General features: G+C 41.7%; 1 protein-coding gene across 1 annotated transcript in view; it reads left to right on the top strand.

The window, feature by feature from the left end:
- The window catches only part of pcsk5a (proprotein convertase subtilisin/kexin type 5a), a 68,540-nt gene extending 42,290 nt beyond the window's left edge, over positions 1-26,250 (top strand). The window contains exons 27-37 of the mRNA XM_060912603.1: positions 1,311-1,511; positions 2,129-2,212; positions 5,554-5,752; positions 7,999-8,216; positions 14,035-14,274; positions 18,147-18,380; positions 18,928-19,102; positions 19,301-19,512; positions 21,292-21,392; positions 22,048-22,252; positions 25,587-26,250. Of these exons, the coding sequence (XP_060768586.1) occupies positions 1,311-1,511; positions 2,129-2,212; positions 5,554-5,752; positions 7,999-8,216; positions 14,035-14,274; positions 18,147-18,380; positions 18,928-19,102; positions 19,301-19,512; positions 21,292-21,392; positions 22,048-22,252; positions 25,587-26,068 (2,351 nt within the window). The 3' untranslated portion in view covers positions 26,069-26,250. The remainder of the gene's footprint in view (positions 1-1,310; positions 1,512-2,128; positions 2,213-5,553; positions 5,753-7,998; positions 8,217-14,034; positions 14,275-18,146; positions 18,381-18,927; positions 19,103-19,300; positions 19,513-21,291; positions 21,393-22,047; positions 22,253-25,586) is intronic.
- The last annotated feature ends 206 nt before the right edge of the window (positions 26,251-26,456 follow it).

The raw sequence follows: 26,456 nt of genomic DNA, 5'->3' as shown, positions 1-26,456 counted from the left end.
CTGGGATAGGCTCCAGCTTGCCTGCGACCCTGTAGAAGGATAAAGCGGCTAGAGATAATGAGATGAGATGATATATATATATATATATATATATTAGTGCTGTCAAAAATGTCGCGTTATTAACGCGTTAACTTGACTCAATTTTAACGGCGATAATTTTTTTTATCGCGAGATTAACGCTCTGTGACATGATGTAGGTTTTTCATAAGCTTTTGAAACTGCCAGGAACTTGCAAGAGAGACTTTGCTTAGAAAACCGATCGCAGCTAGACTGTAATGCCACACCCCGCACAGCCAGAGTCCTTTGCCCTCCCCCCCAAAGAACCAGCACGGGCAGGGCGCGATAGTAGAGATGGGATTTATGGCTCTTTGATGGGATCCACATCTTTGTGATCCGTTCTTTGAAAAGAGCCGTTCAAAAGACTTGCTCATTTGGCTCTTTTTAAATATTTATTCACTTATAAGAAGACAGCGTCTAAAGAAGCCAGATCCCTCTGAACTGTAAACTCAATGCCATCCCAGAAATCCTTCCTGTAATATGCAAATTTGGCCGCCTCTGATTGGACAGCGTGACGCATCAACAGGCAGAAAGTGTAAAAGTACAAAATGTATTAAGTGAGCTGAAACAGTAAAGATCAGATTCAATGCAATATTTATCAACGAACAACTTAAAGTTAATATAATAGTGTACTTTATATTATAATCAAGCAAGTCAAGCCTACCGTCACTGTGTAACCTATCTCTCTCAAGCAGTAGATCACTTCACTCATGGTTCTCTTGCTAGCCCCGCGCCGGTGCTCGGCTTAGGTTTCACTTTGCAGTGGCTGTGTCAAGACGTGTTATGCTTTGCAATAAAAAAAAAACATTGGTATAAAGCAAGCCCATTCACTTTTTTATGCTGATAAGAGAATTACAATGGTTTTTTATGTGACAAAAATGTGCGATTAAATTGCGATTAATCGCGAGTTAACTATGACAGTCGCGACATTAATCGCGATTAAATATTTTAATCGCTTGACAGCACTAATATATATATATATATATATATATATATATATATATATATATATATATATATATATATATATATAAAAGAGAGAGAGAATGAAGCCAGGGAATGGTTCAGTTGGTTGCTTAGCGTTTGTCATCTCACACACGAAATCATGGTATGGAAATGGGATTTCTCATTATCAAAAACCGTAGTTCAGACAGCTAATGAACGACGGTGTCTCTTTTTCCAATCTTTTAAATTATTTTTCAGAGCTGTGTTGATATTGCTGAAGTTCATGGTTACTTTGTCTTTTCCTGCAGATGGAAAGTGTGTGCGTGAGTGTCCGGACGGATTTTATGGTGACGAGGACTCTCAGGAGTGTGAGGAGTGTTATACAGGCTGCAAGACCTGCACTGGACCAGAGAAGGACGAGTGTCTTAGATGCCATGAAGGTCTGGTAATGGAGAACGGAGAGTGTGAAGCGGAACAAGAGACGTGTCCTGATAAAACGTACCTCACCGGTGAGCCACATACAGTGTTATCTTACAGGGCTTTAAAGGGCTAGAAGTGATAACTAATGTTGCAAAAATGGTCAAAATGATCTTTGTCATGGGTGGCACGGTGGTGTAGTGGTTAGCGCTGTTGCCTCACAGCAAGAAGGTCCGGGTTCGAGCCCCATGGCCGGCGAGGGCCTTTCTGTGCGGAGTTTGCATGTTGTCCGCGTGGGTTTCCTCCGGGTGCTCCGGTTTCCCCCACAGTCCAAAGACATGCAGGTTAGGTTAACTGGTGACTCTAAATTGACCGTAGGTGTGAATGTGAGTGTGAATGGTTGTCTGTGTCTATGTGTCAGCCCTGTGATGACCTGGCGACTTGTCCAGGGTGTACCCCGCCTTTCGCCCGTAGTCAGCTGGGATAGGCTCCAGCTTGCCTGCGACCCTGTAGAACAGGATAAAGCGGCTAGAGATAATGAGATGAGATGAGATCTTTGTCATATAGTAGAGTAGAACAGACAAGAGCAAGAACTGTCCAGGTAACTTTAAGAATCTAAACAGTTACTTTCCAGATCGCAGATTTTCCAAACAATATACTTCAACTTACAGACGCGTGGTGTTAATTTTCTCATTTTTCTGCCATTCAGATGAAGGAGAATGTGAGGCATGCCATCCCTCGTGTGCAGTGTGCTGGGGTCGACTAAAGAATCAGTGCACCAGCTGCATCACAGGTCTGATGTCTATCTCTGAATGATTTTAACATCTCTCATTCCAGTAAATACTAAATATATAAGCATTGTGCTTTAAAGGAATACTCCAGCATTTTAAAATCTAATCTCAGTCTCCCGCATCTGTCGCATATATCCGAGTGCAACACATGGTGTATGATGCACTGGCGTTTCGAGCCATCTGTAAAGAAATACGAAAGAGCATATTGCATATAATATACAGAATTATGGGATTACACTAAACAAAATTATGCCGAAACAAGGAATAATCCTGGAGTATTCCTTTAAAGGGGAACTGAAGTCATTTTTAAACTTGCTTTATTTCTTAATTAACGTGTTATTCAATTACGTTTTCGGTTTTAGTAACCTTATATCATGACTCGTATTGGCAACTAATTGCAATTAAATGTTATACTTATCAGCCTATTCGGTTTTTAGCCATGTTGAATTTAGTTCGTTTGGTCCACGGCAGGCGTCGCTTATCCGCGCGATCTTCACGAGACTTGTGCGAGACTTCGAAACGTGAAGTGTCAGCCAGGTGTCAGTGCCGCCATTTTGAAAACTGTTTTCCAAACAAAATATTGCATAAAAACAAGTTTAAATGACGATTACTGCCTAATTTTTTCAAACTTTCCTGATTGCTATCAAAACAAACAAAACTTCCGGCTTGATTACATCAGCATTCGAAAGAGGGCGCACGTGTCTTTTGGCAACCCCTGTGTCCGAAATTGCTCCCTGCTCACTATATAGGGCACTATATAGTGAGGATGCCATTTTGTAGTGCTGTCTGAAACCTTAGTGAGGATTTATCACACAAAAACACATGCATGTATTTATTATTTTGAAAACCCACCAGCCGACTGATCTGGCATGTTTTAATTGCACGACAGTAATGACGTAAATAACAGCGTGACGGACTAGTGTCCGAAAGCGTTTTTTCATTTTACCAATGAGCTCACTGTATAGTAATTCCTCATATAGGGAGAAGTGAATGAGTGAGTGATTTTGGACACAGGGAACGTTGGCATATGTTGGTCACTTTGATTTCCGCTGTACGTTTTACTTCCGTCCTACGATGTCTTGCACAGGTCTCAACGAACAGCCATTGCTTTGACATATGTGTCAGAAAACAGAATCCAGGGACACATGTCGGCCCGGGGGCATTTTGAGTTATTGACAGATTCAGAAAGTACAGTTTCTAAGCTTTCCAATGATGCCTTCCATGTGGAGATCTGACAATATTTGAAGAATGTGTGGCCTTTTGAAAGTGTATACTTCTTAAAACAGAAAAGGGAGAAAATCGCCCTCAAAGTTTTCCATCTCAGCTACTCTGGGTGCAGGGCGGGCACATAATGGTGCTCATTTGCATGACATTAAGGAAAGCCCTACCCCCTACTAGCTAGCACGATACTACTTTCATGTAAACAAAGATCGCCACGTCAATTTTCCTTCCATGCAAAGTATGCCCAACACAATTATGAAGTACAAAAATAAGTCCTAAAGTATACTTTAACGTTTTGTGGTTGAAAAATTACTCGCACCGTAAGAAAGAAAGATAGCACGATGATGACACAACTAACACAACACTAGTTTCATGTAAAGCCTCGGTCACAACCGGCCGTATGTGCTCCTACAGCCGGTCTACACGCAAAAAACGCAAGAAACACACGGAGAGTGCGCATGAAACGCACGAGAGCGCGCGTGTGATGTGCTGATTTTCGAGCCGCAGACCGGCCGCAGAGGTTCTTTGTCATGTCAAACAAACTCTACAGGCGCTTACGTTTTTTTCAGGTTGCAAGACAAACTTACGGCCAACGCGCGTCTTTCTCCGTGAACAAAAAAAAACCGCAGCGATTTGGGAAATGCCAAAAATCGCACGGCCAAAAAATCGTACGTCCGGTTGTGACCTAGGCTTAACCAAACCACAACACTCTCCGTTACATGCAAAAATAACCACACAGCCTTAGATTAATAAACTCACCCCATCAGAAAGAGAAACGGCGCCTTGCACACACCAATGCCTCCGATGGAATAACGTAGTCCTAGAACGGTCCGTGTATCATCCGATCATTCAAGTATTCCATTCAATCTGGAAAACGAGGTTGCGGTTTTTTTTTTGCTAGAAATGGTGATCTCCGATATAAATACCGAGTGTCTGTTTGCTTCGCGGTGTTTGCTCCTCTGCGCTCTGTTTAGTAACTCATTCCATAGTGAAATCACACGCCTGTATGCAGGTTAAGTAGCCATGCGCTCAACTCGGATCATACAGCTGATTCGCGGAAAAAAAAACCCGACTTAAATCATCATGTGAATGGCCCATATGGTAATTTACCCACACCCCCCAGCAGGCTACAGTCCTGACAAAAACGAGACAATTTGCAACAAAAAATGTATGCTTTTCCAACAAAACAATCTCATCTCATCTCATCTCATTATCTCTAGCTGCTTTATCCTTCTACAGGGTCGCAGGCAAGCTGGAGCCTATCCCAGCTGACTACGGGCGAAAGGCGGGGTACACCCTGGACAAGTTGCCAGGTCATCACAGGGCTGACACATAGACACAGACAACCATTCACACTCACATTCACACCTACGGTCAATTTAGAGTCACCAGTTAACCTAACCTGCATGTCTTTGGACTGTGGGGGAAACCGGAGCACCCGGAGGAAACCCACGCGGACACGGGGAGAACATGCAAACTCCACACAGAAAGGCCCTCGCTGGCCCCGGGGCTCAAACCCAGGACCTTCTTGCTGTGAGGCGACAGCGCTAACCACTACACCACCGTGCTGCCCTCAACTTGCACATGATGGAAAAAAACAAAAATCACAAATTTCGAAAAAAAAATGCTTCTTTTGCGATTATCTCGGATTCGTTTCGGCCGACGTGTCCCTGGATTCAGTGAGGGGTCACATATGGACTGATATATTACAGAGCATATTTCAAACACTCATAACTTGCTATAGCGGCGACAAAATAGCGATCAAAAATGCATTCCTATATTTGATAAAATGAGAAATAGAATTTTGATGATAAAAAAAATTTGCCTTTAATGACGAGATGCTTTCAATCTTGTTTGATTTCAGTGTCGTTATAACTCATTTCCCACATGCTAGCTTTAATTAAGCTTAGAGACACCTCGATTGGTCAGTGGAAGGCCATCCTTCCCATACAAGCAGGAACATGATGCTCTGTCAGGATCTCAGCCAAGATTCAAAACCATGACCTTCTGAAAATAAGTCACTCATTAACAGACCGACTATTCCTCAGACTGGTGTGTTTTGCAATATTTCAGTATTTTGACCTCAGGTGTGTGTGTGTGTGTGTGTGTGTGTGTGTGTCAGGACGTTATTTGAGTTCTGAGCAGCAGTGTGTGACGCGGTGTCCACCTGGAAGTTTTGGCAGTAAGGAGAGCTGGCAGTGTGAGGCGTGTCCTCAGGGTTGCGCCCAGTGCCTAGATGAGCAACGCTGCACTCGCTGCTTGTCTACACGCAAGAGCGCCCTCTACCTCCAGAATGGACAGTGTGTGCGCCAGTGCTCCAGGTCAAAAGCAGATTTTCATTTGACATTTCAAATCATACGTGAAAGAATTGGACATGTTTAATACACAATTTGGAAATCAGATTCCCTGCAATGGATTTAGATTCAGGTTCCTCTGGCCTACAGCTTCTATCACTACTATTATTCTATCCACATATTTTGTTCACATTCACTGGATATGAGCAATCACACGCTCTGATTGTCTACTCTACTACTAGGCTATCAGCTCATACAGCGTGAGTAGAGAAAAACAAAATGGCCGAGCGTGTTGCTGAACCAACCGAGGACAAAATAAAAACTCTACTTGAAAACAAAATACAAAAAAAGCAACAAAATATGGAATAAAAGTATTTGATGGCAAGAATGTATCTTTTTTTTATTTCAAGAATGATTACTAAAACATTTTTCACAATCAGCTCCTGTCATTTCGCCGGTTTGTTTACATTCTAAGCGGAAATGATTTTGTCGGATGTTTTGTATAAAGTTTTTATTTATTGAATTTGCAAAAAATAAAATAATGTCCTGTTTCTCAAACTCCTGTGAATGTGGATAGAATAAAATAGTTACAGTGGTGCTTGAAAGTTTGTGAACCCTTTAGAATTTTCTAAATTTCTGCATAAATATGACCTAAAACATCATCAGATTTTCACACAAGTCCTAAAAGTAGATAAAGAGAACCCAGTTAAACAAACGAGACAAAAATATTATACTTGGTCATTTATTTATTGAGGAAAATGATCCAATATTACAGATCTGTCGGTGGCAAAAGTATGTGAACCTTTGCTTTCAGTATCTGGTGTGACCCCCTTGTGCAGCAATAACTGCAACTAAATGTTTGCAGTAACTGTTGATCAGTCCTGCACACCGGCTTGGAGGAATTTTAGCCCATTCCTCCGTACAGAACAGCTTCAACTCTGGGATGTTGGTGGGTTTCCTCACATGAACTGTTTGCTTCAGGTCCTTCCACAACATTTCGATTGGATTAAGGTCAGGACTTTGACTTGGCCATTCCAAAACATTCACTTTATTCTTCTTTAACCATTCTTTGGTAGAACGACTTGTGTGCTTAGGGTCATTGTCTTGCTGCATGACCCACCTTTTCTTGAGATTCAGTTCATGGACAGATGTCCTGACATTTTCCTTTAGAATTCACTGGTATAATTCAAAATTCATTGATACTACCACCACCATGTTTCACAGATGGGATAAGGTTCTTATGCTGGAATGTAGTGTTTTCCTTTCTCCAAACATAACGCTTCTCATTTAAACCAAAAAGTTCTATTTTGGTCTCATCCATCCACAAAACATTTTTCCAATAGCCTTCTGGCTTGTCCACGTGATCTTTAGCAAACTGCAGATGAGCAGCAATGTTCTTTTTGGAGAGCAGTGGCTTTCTCCTTGCAACCCTGCCATGCACACCATTGTTGTTCAGTGTTCTCCTGATGGTGGACTCATGAACATTAGCCAATGTGAGAGAGACCTTCAGTTGCTTAGAAGTCACCCTGGGTTCCTTTGTGATCTCGCCAACTATTACACACCTTGCTCTTGGAGTGATGTTTGTTGGTCGACCACTCCTGGGGAGGGTAACAATGGTCTTGAATTTCCTCCATTTGTACACAATCTGTCTGACTGTGGATTGGTGGAGTCCAAACTCTTTAGAGATGGTTTTGTCACCTTTTCCAGCCTGATGAGCATCAACACTGCTTTTTGTGAGGTCCTCAGAAATCTCCTATGTTCGTGCCATGATACACTTCCACAAACGTGTTGTGAAGATCAGACTTTGATAGATCCCTGTTCTTTAAATAAAACAGGGTGCCCACTCACACCTGATTGTCATCCCATTGATTGAAAACACCTGACTCTAATTTCACCTTCAAATTAACTGCTAATCCTAGAGGTTCACATACTTTTGCCCCTCACAGATATGTAATATTGGATCATTTTCCTCAATAAATAAATGACCAAGTATAATATTTTTGTCTCATTTGTTTAACTGGGTTCTCTTTATCTACTTTTAGGACGTGTGAAAATCTGATGATGTTTTAGGTCATATTTATGCAGAAATATAGAAAATTCTAAAGGGTTCACAAACTTTCAAGCACCACTGTATTCACTCAATCTCATCGTACATGGCTCGGTGCTATGCGCCTCGTCGGCTATCAGCTCATGTACGACTTGATTTCGTGGAATAACTGTTAATTATAGATGGATATTATTTTTGATGATGTATAAATCCATTTGCTTTACAGAGGCTACTACCCTGCAGGAGCAGTGTGTAAGAGCTGTGCACCAGGTTGTGCATCGTGTGAGCAAAGTGCCACAAACTGTCTCATCTGTCAGCAGCCTTTAGTACTCCACAAACACCAATGTGTGAAAGAGTGTCCCCATGCACACACACTCCGTGGGGGTGAGTGTATACCCTGCCCAGAGGGGTGTCTCCGGTGTGATGAGGAAGGCCAATGCACAAGTAAGGAACAGATTTAATTGTGAACTCGTGTGAGTATGGTACTATGGCAAATAGTTCGAGCACATAAGGAAGGAAGAACACTACTAGAAAAGAAAGATTTCTACATTGTTTATTTGGCAAGATTATGCTAAAACATATTTCTGAAAGGACTTCAGATAAGTTAACGTTATTCATGTTAGCGTAACTCCATTTTTACATGCTAACTAACAGTGTCTAAGTTAACTAGCTATGTGTTAACGTTAGCCGTGGACAAGGCTACGGCAACTTGATGGGCAAATCCATAGAAAGTCATTTGACTAACCAGACTGCATAGCTATTGCAACATTATCGCTAGCTGTAAAAGCACAGACAACTTCACTGCAAGCTTTCTCTTGGAATAAAACGTTTACAGACCTCAATATGCTTCTGCAGGTTGGACGGCGAGTTTTTGTAGGCCGTGATGTGGTTCATTTTAGGCAAACAAAACAAACATTCGAAATGAAATGAATCTTTAATCCTTTCAGAAAACTGAAAGATGGGTTCTAGGCAGGGGTTAAATTGGGATTGGTTATGTGGGGGGGGCTCTGCCTCGTACCCGCCCCTGCCCCCGCCGCCCTGCCCCAATATACTTTTTGGAAAATAACCCTCTAATTTGATAACCATATCATATTGCACAGAGATATACACCTTATCTGTGTGTTGTAGGCCTATGTGTGTCTTGTAGTGCCCCCCTACACATTATGGCAGTTTGAATGTAGATTGGTTGGCCAATGTAACAGATTGTACAGGTTGTTGTACATTGGTTTGAAGGAAATGATTAGTGGGGGGTCTGGGGGTCCTCCCCCAGAAGTTTTTTATTATCATACATGTTATTTGCTGAATTCAGGTGCATTTTAATAAGTTGTTAGCTGACTTTACAGAGGTAGGTTGAGCAATATCATGTTAAATCTTGTCACATGCCTACAGGTGAAAAATGTGAAGGAGAAATGTTCAGTGAGAAAATTTGAAGGCTTGCACAATCTTAAACCAAAACAGTTGATTTATTTTGGAGGATAAATGTTAAATATGCCAAAACACTGTCAGTCAAATTGTCAATCAAATATATTCATGCAGTGAATGCAACCAAATACAAACAACACTATAACATTGGAAGCATTTATTATTATTGTTATTATTATGTATTCACTTATTTATTTGGCATGTGGTGCTTTTTGTATTGTCTAGAACAGGGGTTTTCAAAGTGTGGGAGAGTGAGCCCCCCCCCTCGGAGAGCAAATAAACAACAGCCCCCCCCCCCCCCCCCCCCCCCAATTTTTGTTGTTGCTATACTTAATGTTCCATTCGTATTTTTAAAAAATGGTTGTTGTACACATTTTTCTTTTTTTCTTTTTCACATTTTAAACATCTGTGCTTTGTAAAACATCTTGTTTTACACATTTTAAACATCTCATAGCATCGTTAGCTAGCACCTCTTGGCAGACAACACACTGTGGCAGTGGAGCATCTTCAGATCCAGTCCATGAAAATCCAAACTTTAAAAAATAATCGTGGTCATACTTCCTTCTTTTTCCAGTCCCCCAGGATTCTGCGGGCCTTTTTTGTGATTGTTGCGGGCTAAAATGTCTGATGTTGCGGGGGTTTCCAAAAAAATTGCGATGAAAGTTGCGGTGTTTTTTAGGTTTTTGTTGCGATTACATTGCGGGAGGAAGTGAAAGTTGCGAGAAATTGTCGCGATTTTCTCTTTTTGTGATTAAAATTGAGTGATATGTTAAATATTAAGTTATTACTGAAAAACTATTGATTAAAAAACAAAGACACTGAGAAATGGTCCTATAAACAACTTTACCAATATAAAAGATTACCAGGACTACAAAAATGCAGAAAAATAGGCTTTACTTATCCAAATGCACCTGTTGGTTCAAAAGTTAAAGTGCAGAGAACCTCACAGCACAACATGAAGTTACCTTCAAATATAATATAAATGCCTCAGCTTTCATGTAAGAAAAAAAAACTATTAATACTAGTACTGTGTGCAGGCAGTCTCTCCTGAAGACTAAATTAAACAATAATCATAAACTAATAAAATAAATGGCTCAGGCTTCATAGAAGGAAAAAAAAAATTGAACAGAATCTCACAGTATGATGCTGAAGCTGCCTAAACAATGGAAAATAAAATACCATTTTGGCAAAAATGTTGGCATCCATTACTTTCTTGTATTAAGTAAAAAAAAAAATAAAGTGCACACAGTGCTTCACTGTGAACATAACACACTTTCAGTAACAGAATTTAAGCCTACATAAACACTGACTCGCACATCATGCAATGTTGCCAGATACTGCTGACGTTTTCCAGCCCAAACCTTATGCAGTACAGCTATGGAACCAACTGCCAGAGGACATTAAAAATGCTCCTGCTGTTGGCAGTTTTAAATCTAGGTTAAAGACCAAGCTGTTTTCAGATGCTTTCTGTTAAATAATTAATATTGTCTTTTTTTTTTTTTTTTTTTATAATTTTTACTTTCTCTGCATGTTTTAAATTTACTTTAATTTTAACTTTATTCTATTTTATTCTTTATTCTATTCTGCTGGTTTCTTTTTTTTCTCCTCCTATTTCTACTTTATTTTATTGTTTTATTTCTACTATTGTTTAATTCTTATTATTTTCTTTTAATTCTTTTAATTTAATTGTTTTAGAATAAAAATAAAATTATTTTATGTAATTTTATTTCTCTATTGTTTACTGTTTTTGTTTTTACTTCTGTAAAGCACATTGAACTGCCACTGTGTATGAAATGTGCTATATAAATAAACTTGCCTTGCCTTGCCTTGCCCAAAATATGTTCAAAACCCGCCAAAATGCACTTAAAACCAATCTGGCAACACTGCGCGCATGCTGCTTCTCTTGAACGTATACACGGAAGTAAGGTGGAAGGTAGTTTGTCGACGTCACCTCAAGACGACGCCAACGATTGGTCAAATTTGCGGGAAAGTTGCGGTGATTGGATATAATTGTAACACCGCCCTGAATTCGCGGGGATTGGTTGAATTTGCGCTGAAGTTGCAAATCGCAACATCCTGGAGGCTTTGGGTTTTTTTTGCTTGGCCCAAACACTGTCTCCTCACTCACTGTAGCTTTAGGTACTAAAAATCGATCCATTTTGTCTCTGGTAAAGGCTCCTCACGTTGCGCCCCCCTGAAGAACTCTGGCGCCCCCCAGGGGGGGCGCCCCACACTTTGAAAAGCCCTGGTCTAGAACATACATAAGATGAGCATATTATAGCAGCAAAATAGAAGCACAATCATTTGAATGCAGCAAAAGTTTTGCTGCATTCAAATGATTGTGCTTCTATTTTGCTGCTATAATATGCTCATCTTATGTATGTTCTAGACAATACAAAAAGCACCACATGCCAAATAAATAATTGAATACATAATAATAACAATAATAATTACACTAATAATAGGATCGTATGCAGGTAAAAGGGGAGACGGTGTACGGAGAAAATTATAAACAAGTCACAACGCTGAAACACAAGCCCAAAAACCCGCAAACCACGACTTCTGATTTTTTTTTTAAAGCGAGCTCACAAAAAAGAAACCCCAAAGTCGCTTATAAAAAGCGGAATTGGCAACCCACGCAGTGTTCCAGAAACCAGAATCTCTGATCGCAAGTTCTGTTCTAAATAGCTTTGACAGGTCGTCTTGTTATCAGGAAAACTATGATCTATCTCATAAAAGTCATGGGTTTATTGATTAATAAAACGATATTTAATTATTCAGAACTGAAAATCGTGAAAAGGGTTTGTTGCTTTTGATGTGTGCGTGATCATATGCCATCCGCTCCGAGCTTATGTGCCGGGGCTCAGCCCCGGACAGCCCCGGCCCAATTTAACCCCTGGTTCTAGGTATGGCCATGAGTGCGTGCGTTCTCCAGAAGAACCGCCTCCTTCCATTCTGCCATCAACTGATCGTGTTCAAATAATGCTGCTGAGAAATCATTGAACTTGATTTTATACGGTCTATAAACGTGACGTGGCCCTAGTGATTACTGATCGGCTGTCTCAGTGTCATCTGTGAAAAAACCATCACGTTTTAAGCCTAGGTCACAACCGGACATACGATTTTTTTGGCTGTGCGATTTTTGGCGTTTCCCAAATCGCTGCGGTTTTTTTGTTCGTGGAGAAAGACGCACATTGGCTGTAAGTTTGTCTTGCAACCTGAAAAAAACGTAGGCGCCCGTAGAGTTTGTTTGATATGACAAAGAACCTCTGCGGCCGGTCTACGGCTCAAAAATCAGCACGTCACACGCGCGCCCTCCGTGCGTTTCTTGCGTTTTTTGCACGTAGACCAGCCGTAGGAGCACGTACGACCGGTTGTGACCGAGGCATTAGAAAAGAAAAGAAAAAAACATCGACTTTCAAAGCTGCTTCATAGTAACGAGTAACGAGGACCTTGACAGAAATGTAGTGGAGTGAAAAGTACGATATTTGCCTTTCAAATGTAGTGAAGTTAAAGTCATAAGTTGCCAAAAAAATTAATACTCAAAGTACAGATACTCAAAGTGCTTCATTACTGTCCACCTCTGCAAACAAAGACATCTCATGGCATTTTTGGGTCACCGAGTGCAGGAAAAAAGATAAACAAATTATGCATTTATTATCCCAACCAAACTTGCTACTTGGCTAACAAAACTTTTTCAACATGCAGCATCATTACCTTTATCATTTGGGGGTAACGGCAAAGACAGTTAATTTCCCTGACATCTTCATCTCATCTCATTATCTCTAGCCGCTTTATCCTGTTCTACAGGGTCGGAGGCAAGCTGGAGCCTATCCCAGCTGACTACGGGCGAAAGGCGGGGTACACCCTGGACAAGTCGCCAGGTCATCACAGGGCTGACACATAGACACAGACAACCATTCACACTCACATTCACACCTACGCTCAATTTAGAGTCACCAGTTAACCTAACCTGCATGTCTTTGGACTGTGGGGGAAACCGGAGCACCCGGAGGAAACCCACGCGGACACGGGGAGAACATGCAAACTCCGCACAGAAAAGCCCTCGCTGGCGACGGGGCTCGAACCCGGACCTTCTTGCTGTGAGGCGACAGCGCTAACCACTACACCACCGTGCCGCCTCCCTGACATCTTGAAATTTCATATTTACCTGATCAGTACCCTGGATTCCAACACTCATGCACCAGTGATTTTTTTTTTCCCAAAATGGCTGCTCAACATCCTGCTCCTCCCTCATGCACTGCCTTCTGTTGTCAAAGCCCTTAGTTACAGCATGATTTTACCATTTGGGTAACGGTAAAGACATCAAGAAAGTACACATTCTTGCATATATATTTTAGGCTATACACCAAAAACCGGTGAAGCAAAGATCATGATATTTTCCATAATAAAAAGTGAAGGTATACATTGAGGTAATATTTTAGAAAGAGAAGTGAAAATAAAATTAAAAACATAGGAATTGTTGTCATTCAAATTTCACTAATCCTCATTTAGACACATGGCAGTAATGACATTTTGGTTTAGGCTAAATAAAATTTTTGCAAATGCAGACAAGTTGTCTCAGTTTTTTGTTGTTGTTTTTTGTTTTGTTTTTTTACTGCTCTGTTAAATTTTCTTAAAATGTATAATAGAGGGCCAGGATTAATGGTTTTAGAGCAAAAACAAACTTCATGTTTAAAACTGAAATTGTCATGTTTTCTGAGAATGGCCCAATTGTATTTAACATCCCATAATTATAATTAGACCATCTATTAATACATATTCACATAACACACACCTGAAGAGACGTTTCTCTTGTTTCCTCTCTCACCACATCCAGAGTGTGAGGAGAACTTTCTGCATGAGGCAAGGTGTGTGTTTGCATGTCCTGGAGGCTTTTATGAGAATATGGACGAAGGTGTGTGTGCGCGTTGTCACTCAGACTGTGAGCGCTGTCATGGCCCGGGTTCTGACGACTGTGATTCCTGCACCGATCCTGACAGCACCGTGCACAGCGGGACATGTGTGTCAGCGTGTCCCCTACAAACGTACAGAGACAGCAGGTCTGGGGAGTGCATGGGTGAGTATAAACACACACAGGATGACATATGCTCTAAAGTACAGTATGTTAGGAGCAAAATACTAATGTAAGGTGTTATAGGAAAATAATTTAAGGACACGTGGAATAATGTGGCTTGACATCTAGTGGAGTTACTGTTAACTCCCAAAGTTGATTATTTTCCTATAACGGCTCATCCCAGACTGTTTTATTCCTCTTATTACACAGCAATCAGTCAATAAGTAAATGTTTTTAATTATTTTAGAACAGCTAATCATACTTTTTTCTCCAGTTATAGTTACTTTAAAGTTGTTGAACATCTACTAAAGTATCTTTTTAACTTTTATAAAAAACTATTTAACAGTTCTTCTATGAAATCGAGTCATACATGAGCTGATGGTCAATGAGGCGCGTAGCACCGAGTCAGCTATAAGCCATGTACGACGAAATTGAGTGGAATAACTGTTTTATTCTATCCACATTCACTGGATTTTGAGAAATGGAGCATTTTTATTTTTTCAAATTCGGTAAATAAAAACTTTGTACAAAACGTCCGCTTAGAATGTAAACTACTTCTTCTTTTGGCTGCTCCTGATTAGGGGTCGCCACAGCGGATCTTTCGTCTCCATTGCTCCCGGTCTTCCGCATCCTTCTCTACCACACCTGCCACTTTCATGTCCTCTCTCACCACATCCATGTATCTCCTCTTTGGCCTTCCTCGTTTTCGTTTGCCCGGCAGCTCCATCCTCAACATTCTCCTTCCAACATGCTCTGCATCTCTTCTCAGGATGTGCCCCAACCATCTCAGTCTCATCTCTCTTAGCTTCATTCCCAAGCTCTCCACGTGTGCTGTCCCTCTGATGTGCTCGTTCCTTATCCTGTCCAACCTCCTCAACTCCGCCACCTCCAACTTTGCCTCCTGTCTCTTAAGGGTATGGTTTCCAATCCATACATCACAGCTGGTCTCACTACCGTCTTTTACATCTTACCTTTCACTTTTGCTGGGACTTTCCGATCACAACTGACTCCCGAAATCCTTCTCCACCCTGCCTGCGCTCTCTTTCTCACCTCACTATCGCAGCCCCCATTTTCCTGCACAGTTGACCCCAGGTACTTGAATTCACCAACTTTCTTTACGTCTGCTCCCTGCATCTTCACTACACTCTCATCCCCATTCTCATTGAAACACATGTATTCTGTTTTGCTCCTGCTCACCTTCATTCCTCTTCGTTCCAATGCACCCCTCCATCTCTCCAAACCCAACTCAACCTCCTTTCTACTTTCACCACTTAGAATGTAAACAAACCGGCGAAATGACAGTAGCAATTTGTGAAAAATGCGATAATAATCTCATCCCATTCTCATTATCTCTAGCCGCTTTATCCTGTTCTACAGGGTCGCAGGCAAGCTGGAGCCTATCCCAGCTGACTACGGGCAAGAGGCGGGGTACACCCTGGACAAGTCGCCAGGTCATCACAGGGCTGACACATAGACACAGACAACCATTCACACTCACATTCACACCTACGCTCAATTTAGAGTCACCAGTTAACCTAACCTGCATGTCTTTGGACTGTGGGGGAAACCGGAGCACCCGGAGGAAACCCACGCGGACACGGGGAGAACATGCAAACTCCGCACAGAAAGGCCCTCGCCGGCCCCGGGGCTCGAACCCGGACCTTCTTGCTGTGAGGCGACAGCGCTAACCACTACACCACCGTGCCGCCCGCGATAATAATCATTCTTGAAAAATAAGAGATATATTCTTACTATCAAATACTTTTATTCAATATTTTGTTGCTTTTTTTGTATTTTTTTGGGTTTTGTTTTCAAGTAGAGTTTTTATTTCATCCTCAGTTGGTTCAGCAACATGCTCGACTATTGTTTTTCTCTACTCATGGTATATGAGCTGATATCCTAGTAGTAGAGTAGCCAATCAGAACGCGCGATTGCTCATATCCAGTGAATGTGGACAGAATAAATACAGTTGTTCTCTTACCAGTTTGTCACTGCGGAGAGAAATTGTGTCAACTCTTCTGTCCTGAAAACTTTCCCGTGTTGGAAAACTTCCAGCTTTACATCTGACACTGGAGACGCCTTCCAGAAATGCCAAATAAACATCTTTTTGCAGAAAGCTTCACCAAAAAAAAAAACACTTTTATTTCATTTTCTTAACAATCAACAATTATTTATCCACATTTGTAAAGGTTGGAGGAGTAAAACATGAAACATAATAGCATATTAACTAAAATAATTTTATTCAAAATGAAAAAGTTAATAACAAATAGGTCTTTTCTTAAACTTTTATGAACATTTGTACTCCCTTGATTTGCTTCTCTTTTCTTTATCTTTCAGCAGTCTGTAAATAGAGAGAGCTCTGATTTCTTGTTAAATCTATTTAGTCAGTCATACAGCAGCTCTTTCTCATATTAGATCTGTTTTTTGTGTTTGTGGCATTAGAGCTGTGTTACTTCCACCCAGGATGAAGTCATGTGCATTCCTGATATTGTACGTTACTGTATAAACAGCCCTAAAGCTAGGAAAAGCTATGAGATTATGAAGCTTGATGATAATCGCAATTCATTTTTTATTTCATTGATTTGAATCACCATAAATTTGTATCACAATTTATTGTCATACAATATATCATTACATGCCGAATAGATATTCATATTTATTCTTTCCACATTCACTGGATATGAGCAATCGCACGCTCTGACTGGCTACTCTACTACTAGGATATCAGCTCATGTACCATGAGTAGAGAAAAACAAAATGGCGGCACGCATCAAGTCAGATATATCACTTTATCAAGTATTTAAAAGAAACAGAAATAGCTAAAAGAATATAGTTTTTTTCCCCCAATATCTCCTGTTCCCACTGTCGCCTCACAGCAAGAAGGTCCTGGGTTCGAGCCCCGGGGCCGGCGAGGGCCTTTCTGTGCGGAGTTTGCATGTTCTCCCCGTGTCCGCGTGGGTTTCCTCCGGGTGCTCCGGTTTCCCCCACAGTCCAAAGACATGCAGGTTAGGTTAACTGGTGACTCTAAATTGAGCGTAGGTGTGAATGTGAGTGTGAATGGTTGTCTGTGTCTATGTGTCAGCCCTGTGATGACCTGGCGACTTGTCCAGGGTGTACCCCGCCTTTCGCCCGTAGTCAGCTGGGATAGGCTCCAGCTTGCCTGCGACCCTGTAGAAGGATAAAGCGGCTAGAGATAATGAGATGAGATGAGATCTCCTGTTCCACACTCCAGCCCAATCAGTGGCAGTAATGCACCTTTAAGTTGGTTTGCCAACCGCCAAGAAACCCTAAAGAAGAACAACAAAATGGCGTTGCGTGTTACTGAACCAACCAAGGACGAAATAAAAACTCTAGTCGAAAACAAACAAAATCCCAAAAAATACAAAGAAAAATCAACAAAATATGGAATGAAAGTATTTGATGGTAAGAACATATGTTTTTTTCCTCTATTTTTCAAGAATTATTATTATTATAGCATTTTTTCACAAATTGCTCCTGTCATTTTGCCAGTTTGTTTACATTCTAAGTGGAAATTATTTTGTCGGACGTTTTTTATAAAGTTTTTATTTATCGAATTTGCAAAAAATAATAAAAATGCTCGGTTTCTCAAAATCCAGTGAATGTGGATAGAATAAAAGTTATTCCACTCAATCTCGTCATACATGGCTTATAGCCGACTTGTGCCTTGTTAGCTATCAGCTCATGTACGACTCGATTTTGTGGCATAACTGTTAAATATGATGTCCATCGTCCAACACAAGGCACATTCACTCAAATTTTCACAAACGCATGTATCATATTGGTTCATTATTGACCGTATTTGAAATATAACCGCGATGGTATCCATTATTTTTATTGTCACTGGTGTTGTCCAGTGTGTCACAGCACCTGTCAGACCTGCACTGGTCCACTGGATACGGACTGTACCAGTTGCCCAGAGGGCCTGAAAACAGACATCCATGGACGCTGTGCTACACCCACCAGCTGCCCTTCACACCACTACAGCGACCGTGATGGCGCATGCCACCTCTGTCACAAACACTGCCATCAGTGCTCCGGCCCGGACCACAACCAGTGCCTCAGCTGTTCCCTGAACCACTACCTGCTGAGTGAGTCAGAGTGTCAAATACACCACGCCTTAATGCTACACTCTTGAAATGGTTAGTAAATCTCATATTTGATCATTAATGACCTATTTCGATATTTTGTACAACAAACTCCTCCCTAATTGTTCTTTGTCTTCAAAAGAGTATCATTTTTGGAGCTCCTGGGGGCAGCACAGTGGCGCAGTGGTTAGCACTGTCACCTCACAGCAAGAAGGTTCTGGGTTCGAGCCCAGTGGCCAACAGGGGCCTTTCTGTGTGGAGTTTGCATGTTCTTCCTGTGTGAATGGTTGCTTCCCAAACCCAGAAATGGAAGAGTTGCGGCAAGAAGGGCATCCTTTGTAAAACTATGCTCCAATTAATATGATGTGGATCAGTAGAGTCTACATGGACCCTGACTTGGCAACAGCGCTGAAGATGATGAACCTAAGTTTCTGAGTTCCTCACTGAAAATGTTCCTACACTGAGTTGCTTGTGACACTGTCATGTTCCTTTAACGTGGACATGCTGATCAGAAGTGTCATTCCTTCCCTCTTGTGTTGTGTTTGTGCAGACGGTTCGTGCATGAACGAGTGTCCCATGGGTTTCTTTAGAGGAGAGACTCAGAAATGTGAGCCGTGCCATCCTAACTGTATGAGCTGTATCGGGCGCCACAGCCATGAGTGCCTGAGCTGCAGAACTCATCTGTATCGAGAGGGCAAGGAGTGTGTGGAGATCTGCAGGCCCGGGTAAACACACACACACACACACACACATACATACATACATACAGGGCACGTATTTCTATTTATTTTACTGAATTAATATTTTGAAAATGAATATTACCATTACTTATTAGTTAATTATTAAATATTTGTTGCAAAAGTAGCACACACACACACACACACACACACACACACACACACACGTCTCCCTGTCTGTTGAAGTCACTATGCAGACAAAGAGTTGAGGGTGTGTGAGCAGTGCGAGCCGACCTGTGCGGAGTGTACACAAGCCGAGAGGTGTGTGAGCTGCAGAGAAGGCCTGCTGTTTGTAAAGAAGCAGGGCTGGTGTGTGTCCTCATGTCCATCTCAATACTACCATGACACAATCCACAGCACCTGTGAGCCCTGCCACGCCACCTGCAGGACATGCACAGGTACAGAGAAACAGTGAGAAGGGTACAGTGAGTGATAACTGGTGTACCGGTGTACCTCAAGGATCTGTGTTTGGCCCTGTTATGTTGGTGGCTGAACTGTCCTTTTTTTTTCTTTTTTTTAAATTTGTACTCCATTTTCTCCTAAATTGTTATTTACCTACTACCTACTAGCTAGTTCTCTTCTATGACACAACAGATACAAATCAGGGAAGGTGAAGGCGATCACATGCTTCCACTGAGACGCAAGAAGCCAGTCAATTGCGTTTTTTCAAACCAGGCTTGTAGTACTCGAGTCTGACTCATGCCCTAATTTTAAAGACTCATGACTTGGCTTGGACTTGAGCACTGACTTGGACTCGTGCATTAACTGCATTCAGACTCGTAAGTTGGAGACAAAGACTCGGATTTTTTCTTTATTTTTTGTAACATGCCATAATAATTTGGCATAAGATATTTAATTTTTATGCTAATTTTGTGCAACAGAATGCACATTCACCTGTTCATACGTCATGTTCAGGAACAAACTAACATTAACGGAGCTAAAATACCTGGAGAAAAGCCCCTAGGATTGTCCGCTTTGCTTATACAGACTTCTCGTGCAGTGGGAAAAAAATGCACTGCTATGTGTTCCATATGTAGAAGAACTATTGAGGAGACGACGGGGACAACCTCGAACTTCAATCGTCATTTGGCAAGACTCCACCCAGAGAAGGAAGTGACACGCTATATTCATTGTTCTGTTGATAGTGGGGCTTGTTTGCTGACCGATGAACTTGCTCGTGTTAACCCTCTCTCATGTTATTTGCCCTGTTGATAGTGGGCAGGGCTTGCTGAGTGATGAACGAAGTTTTTATCTGTAGCCTAGTCACTAAAATGGGGCAGTCAAGCAGTAACGTTAGTCCAACACAGTAGCAAAGATGGTTTCACATAAAGGCAGCAACAGCCATCATCAAATGGTGCGGTTGGAGTCTTGTTCTCAGAATCGACTCAATTTCCTTTAATGACTTGGACTAGAACACTGGGGACTCGAGACTGGACTCAGACTCGAGGTTTAGTGACTCGACTACAACACTGTTTCAAACTGCTGCTCAAGTAGCATCACATGGTAGTGCTGTATGCTTGGAGGGCCATGCTATCTGCCCTCTTCTGCATACTGTACATGAGCTCCCAGAAGCCTACGTTTAGCTAATATCAGTCTGATTAATGAGAGAGAGAGTATGCCATCCATCCAACCAAGATAGCACAGCCAGGTTTGCTCCCTCCAAAACACAGATGGCTTTGGCATCGTTGGTATTCAAATTCGCAATTGTCCAAACACTTTTCAGTTGTGCCACTTGGGAATCCGGTCTCATTTCCCCGACGTTACACAAAACAAAACTTCAAGATCAGGACACTGCCAAAGTGAAGGCAAAGTGAAGGCGATTGTTACCCCAGAATTCCTGCCATAACTTGATAGTACCAGCAACAAGTCAAGCTTTATAGTGATGGCGTGTTGAGTCAAGGAAGTAGCCAAGATAACAAGAAGCTCCGTCTTTGAAAGGTTTGGTTGGAGGTAGTGGTCCGTTGGTTGGAGGTCATGTTTAGCGCTGAGCCTGAGACGTACTCTGGAGGGAAGGATCTTGGTATCATCAGTAAAACTGGGCTAAGTACAGTTCCTTGGGATATACCCAAGTTTTCTGTAATGAATGAGCAGAATGATCAATGGCAGATTTGATTTCTGTGTTTGTTTTGATCATCTTTACTTGTAAAGAATGCCATGTTATATCTAATACTTGGCAGGTAAAGGGGTTAAGGACTGCAGCTCATGTTATCCAGGAGACTCACTCTCAGAGGGTACCTGTGATTCGCTCTGTGCCATGGGGGAGTACTACGTGTCTGAGGTACCAATTTGGAGATATAGATACAGTAATAGTTAATACAGTACTTTAAATACTATCTCCACGTATCTGTTATATTGCTGATGGTTGATAAATTAAAGGAAAAGCCAACGTCTTAAGGTTCCAGAACAGCTTTAATGCCCCTTCTCAGAGATTTTACAAGTCTAGAATTGTTCTGGATGGATTAAAAAAAAACATACTTTGAAAAGTTATTCCCTCAGCTGGTATTTTCATTATGGTTTGGGATCTGGTGAGTGTGAAGAAGATACGAGAGCACAAGACTTACACCATTTTCATCCTCATCAAACCAGCCTTTCTGCCTGGAGGATGGGACGGAGTCATCTTTGAAGAGACCACACCCATGAGGATAGAAACCATGAGGTTTCATTATGGAATAAAGGTGGTGATGAGTCAGAATAACTGTACTGATTTCCAGTGATGCGTCTCTAAATGGACCCAAGCTTTCTGAGCAAAAATAAATGCCCCCATAGTATAACAGAAGCACCTATTTTCCTTTAATTTATCATCTGTCTGTGTATATACTACTTTTATGACTTGAAGACACTATTTTGTTGTCAGTTCAGTTGTAAAATGTGAATTCCAGGAGCTTTCGTCCAACAGAACTATGATTTTGATTATGCAATTTATTCTTTTCCAGCCGGAGCAGTATTATAATTGTAAACCCTGTGACCAGTCATGTTTGGCGTGTCGGGGACCTGGTCCAGACAATTGCACCATGTGCCATGCACAGTTCATCCTTGCCACTGGTGGGCGCTGTCTGCCTTGCTGTAGGAACCAGGATGCAGAAGAGAAAGACACCATGGCAGAGCAAGAGGAGTGCTGTAACTGTACACAGACCAGGGGTATATTAATTACTGCTAAATTTAACAAATATTAAATCATGTCTCATGTAAAGATCCTATACTGTCTCCAAAATTAGAAACCAAGCTTGGTTATTAACTCATCCAGCCGACAGGTGATGAGTTTATGCCATCATGTATTGTCCATCCAACTGGCATCGTCCACATTCCATGAAAATCGCTTCTTCTCTCTCAGTTCTTCACTGATTTTTATTCTTTTTGGCAGGAAGGTAGGTCTGCCTGGGGTGCATATAACTTCCACACAGATCTGCATAATTGCAATTAATAATGAAGATATGGAGTAATTAATCAATCCCTAATGAGCAGTTTCCACACAAATCACTTCTTCTCCCTCAATTCTTCACCGATTTTGATTCTTTCTGCCATGAAGGTAGGGGTACCTAGGGTGCATATACAGTAACTTCTACCCAGATTTGCTTCATTACAATTATTAATGAAGTTATGGACTAATTAAGCCTTAATGAGCAGTTCAGCAAAAATCACTTGTTCTCAGTCAATTCCTCGCCGTTTTGGATTCTTTCTGGTAAATGGGTCGGTATTCCTAGGGTGTGTATAGCTTCCATATATAGTTTGTATATAGTGTATGTAGCTTGCAACATTTATTGTGCAAGGTGGCCCACTTTAGATCGTTCCTTCTGGACTAGACGGGGCCGGACTGAGCTACGCCGTCACTGACGGTCTCATTATTGAAGTCACACTGGAAGCCATTTCAATTTACAGGGAAAAAAGTAGTATCGCTTTGTTGTAAGTTGCGTTAATGTGCAAAGAATTTCAGTTTCCTGATGCAGAGTGTAGCCTCGTGACCGATTGTGTACAGATGTGCTCATGTTCAAAACAAGATTGTTCGAAAATGGAAGCAGGAACAAATTCATTGGCTTAAACGGACAGCGAGCGGCGCTTATATTCTGAACATTATACTGATGTCCTAGCTAATATCAGTCCTTGGAGTGCTCTTAGCTAGCTTGGCTGCAAAAATGCAGTAAATATATAAGCTGGAAAACATTGAGATTGAGCACTTTGTTGTTCAACCATATAAATATTAACTGTTGTGCACTCTAACAAACTAAATGTTATGATTCTGCAAACTGAAAAACCCTTCAGGCAGCTTACACGATGCACACACCGGAACCCAAACAACGCTCTTGCAGCTTAGCTTACTATGTTGATTATACACCCACCGGCCACTTTAATAGGAACTTGTTCTTGAGTCTATGGGTGTTTTCACACTTGGTCCTTTCAGCCATCTAACCGAACTCAGATCGATGACTCAGCATTTTTTGCGCATATGTGAACACTCCAACCGTACCCAGACCCCTTTAAAGCGAACCGAACTGAGACCACCTCAGGAGGTGGTCTCAGTACGGTTCGCTAAAAATCAACGATACGGTTCGCCTAATCTGCGCATTGTGAACAAAAAGCGCACCGGGTTCACGTCGCCTTTTTCACTGTAGTTTAACCTTCTTCGTTTGCCGTAGTTGGTCACGTGACTGTAGCAGGGAAACTCAACTTCCTTTTGGAACTTACCACAGCCGCTTTACAGTTCTCTGAACTTACTGACTGATGAGTCGGCCACAATAATATAACTATATTTTATATATTTTATTTATATAAAATTTATTTTCCTTAATCCGCACTATTTTGATCAAAGAACACAGCAGGGCAAGCATGGCAGCAGACATTTTGATTCAAGAGAAAATTACCCAGAATTCCGTGCACTGGGGGTCTGAGGGCTCTAGAGGACCTGGTGTGAACAGAAAGAGGACTGAGGCCCCATCAAAGCTTAACTGGACCAGAAAGAGAACCCAGTCCTCTTTGTAATAAATTCACAGTGTGAACACAAAAAGAACTGAGTTCTTTTTCTGTTGGTCCACTTTTTGGTCCACTTAAAGAGGACTGAGTCTGGTTCCTTTAAAGGGGACCAGGTGTGAAGCTGGGTTCTCTTTCTGGTCCAGTTAAGCTTTGATGGGGCCTCAGTCCTCTTTCTGTTCACACCAGGTCCTCTTAGAGCTGTATTCATGCTGTATTCTTTGATCAAAATAGTGCAGATTAAGGAAAATAAATTTTATATATATATATATATATATATAAAATATAGTTATATTATTGTGGCCAACTCATCAGTCAGTAAGTTCAGAGAACTGTAAAGCGGCTGTGGTAAGTTCCAAAAGGAAGTTGAGTTTCCCTGCTACAGTCACGTGACCAACTATGGCAAACGAAGAAGGTTAAACTACAGTGAAAAAGGCGAAGTGAACCTGGTGCGCTTTTTGTTCACAATCCGCAGATTAGGCGAACCGTACCAAGACCACCTCCTGAGGTGGTCTCAGTTCGGTTCGCTTTAAAGGGGTCTGGGTACGGTTGGAGTGTTCGCATATGCACAAAAAATGCTGAGTCATCGATCTGAGTTCGGTTAGATAGCTGAAAGGGACCAAGTGTGAAAACACCCTAAGATTCCTGTTCTTCACAGGTGCGGAACCCAATGTGCTCTTCTGCTCTTGCATGCTGAGATGCTTTTCTGCTCACCACAGTTGTAAAGAGTGATTATATGAGTTACTATATGAGTCCTTCCTGGCTGCTCGAACCACCTCAAATCTGCCCATTTTTCTCTGACCTCTCAACAACAAGGCATTTATTTCCACCCGTAGAACTGTCGCTCACTCTCTCAGTTCCCCCCCCCCCCCACACACACACACCATTCTGTGTAAACTCTACAGACTGGTGTGTGCGTAATTAAACCCCAGGACATCAGCAGTTTCTGAAATACTCAAACCAACACCCATGCCACAGTGAAAGAAAGTCATGCTTTGAGATCACAATTTTTCCCATTCTGATGTTTGAACATTGTGAAGATTAACTGAAGCTTTTGATTTGTATCTGTGTGATTTAATGCATCGTGCTGCTGTCAAGCGATTGGCTGATTAGAGAACTGCATTAAACAGAACAGCAGGTGGATGGGTGTTTCTGATAAAGTGGCCAGTGAGTGTATTTATCCTCAGGAATCAAGAGAACATGGACTGTTTGTGCGACTGTTAAAGCAGGGCATCATAACGTATACTAGTGAATGACTGCAAAAAAAAAAAATCCAGGTTTTTGAGTTGTATCGTAAAGTTGGGCTATTGGTGATTAACTATTTTCTATTCGTTTATTTTTCTTGCTCGCTTGCCAACTTGTTACCTGATTGGTGGAGATGTTAAAGTTCTTGATGTTGAGAAAAAAATGACGAGTGTGAACCCATGCTAAGTTTGCTAGTTGGATCCTTTTCTCTAGCACAATAACCGGGCCTCTTTACCTTCAGCCAGACTGTTTTCTGTCCTTCAAGGTGAGTGTGTCCTCAGCACAAACTTTGCCTTCCGCAACCATATGGAACCGGAGCACTCAGGCAACATGTTCATCTTCATCACCACCTCCATCCTGCTGCTGCTGGGTCTCTGCGGTGCAGTCGTGCTCATCGCACGCTCCTTCTCCAAACGGCCGAGCCCTGAAACCGCTGTTGCTCGTGGTTATGAAAAACTAGGCAACAGCGGTGGACGGGACATTTTCCGTGGAGGTACAACATCAACATCATCATCCAGGCACGCAGGAGGGTCTGGGTCTGGTTACGGGTATTTACACGAGGAGCAGCTGGTGGACCTGCATGACAGGCAGCCAGATCAGAATGATGACGACGACGATGATGAGGATGAGGATATCGTGTACATGGGGCAGGATGGTACGGTGTACCGCAAGTTCCGCTACGGGCAGCTGGGCGAGGACCAGGACGATCAACTGGAGTATGATGATGAGAGCTATCATTTCAAATAATCAATCGCTCAAGACAAGTAAAATAAAACAGTCCAGGAGACAGAGACAATAAAACTATAAAGTTCTGTGGATTATTTGAGTTGTGCTTGGCTGTGTAGCTTAAAATGACTTATTGAGTGTATTTAATGATGTGTCTCAACGCATTTCACTGAATCAGGTAACGATGAGTTTGTACAGTTTACTAACAATTTGCAAAAGATACCATTTAATTAACTTATTAATCTGCATTCAGTTTACATCTGACTGAAAAATATCCAGCTTTAGCTCTTGTACCGTTTGTTTTCTGGCAACCATGTGACCAAAACCATAAACGTTTCAAACATTTAAATGTGATATTTCTGTGGATGAACATTAACATGGTGATTAAGTTGCCATTTCCTTGGTTTGC

This window comes from Neoarius graeffei, chromosome 28, assembly GCF_027579695.1.
Source record: "Neoarius graeffei isolate fNeoGra1 chromosome 28, fNeoGra1.pri, whole genome shotgun sequence".
Classification (NCBI taxonomy): Eukaryota; Metazoa; Chordata; class Actinopteri; order Siluriformes; family Ariidae; genus Neoarius; species Neoarius graeffei.
The sequence above is the reverse complement of the archived record's forward strand: the minus strand, read 5'-3'. Positions and strand labels throughout refer to the sequence as shown.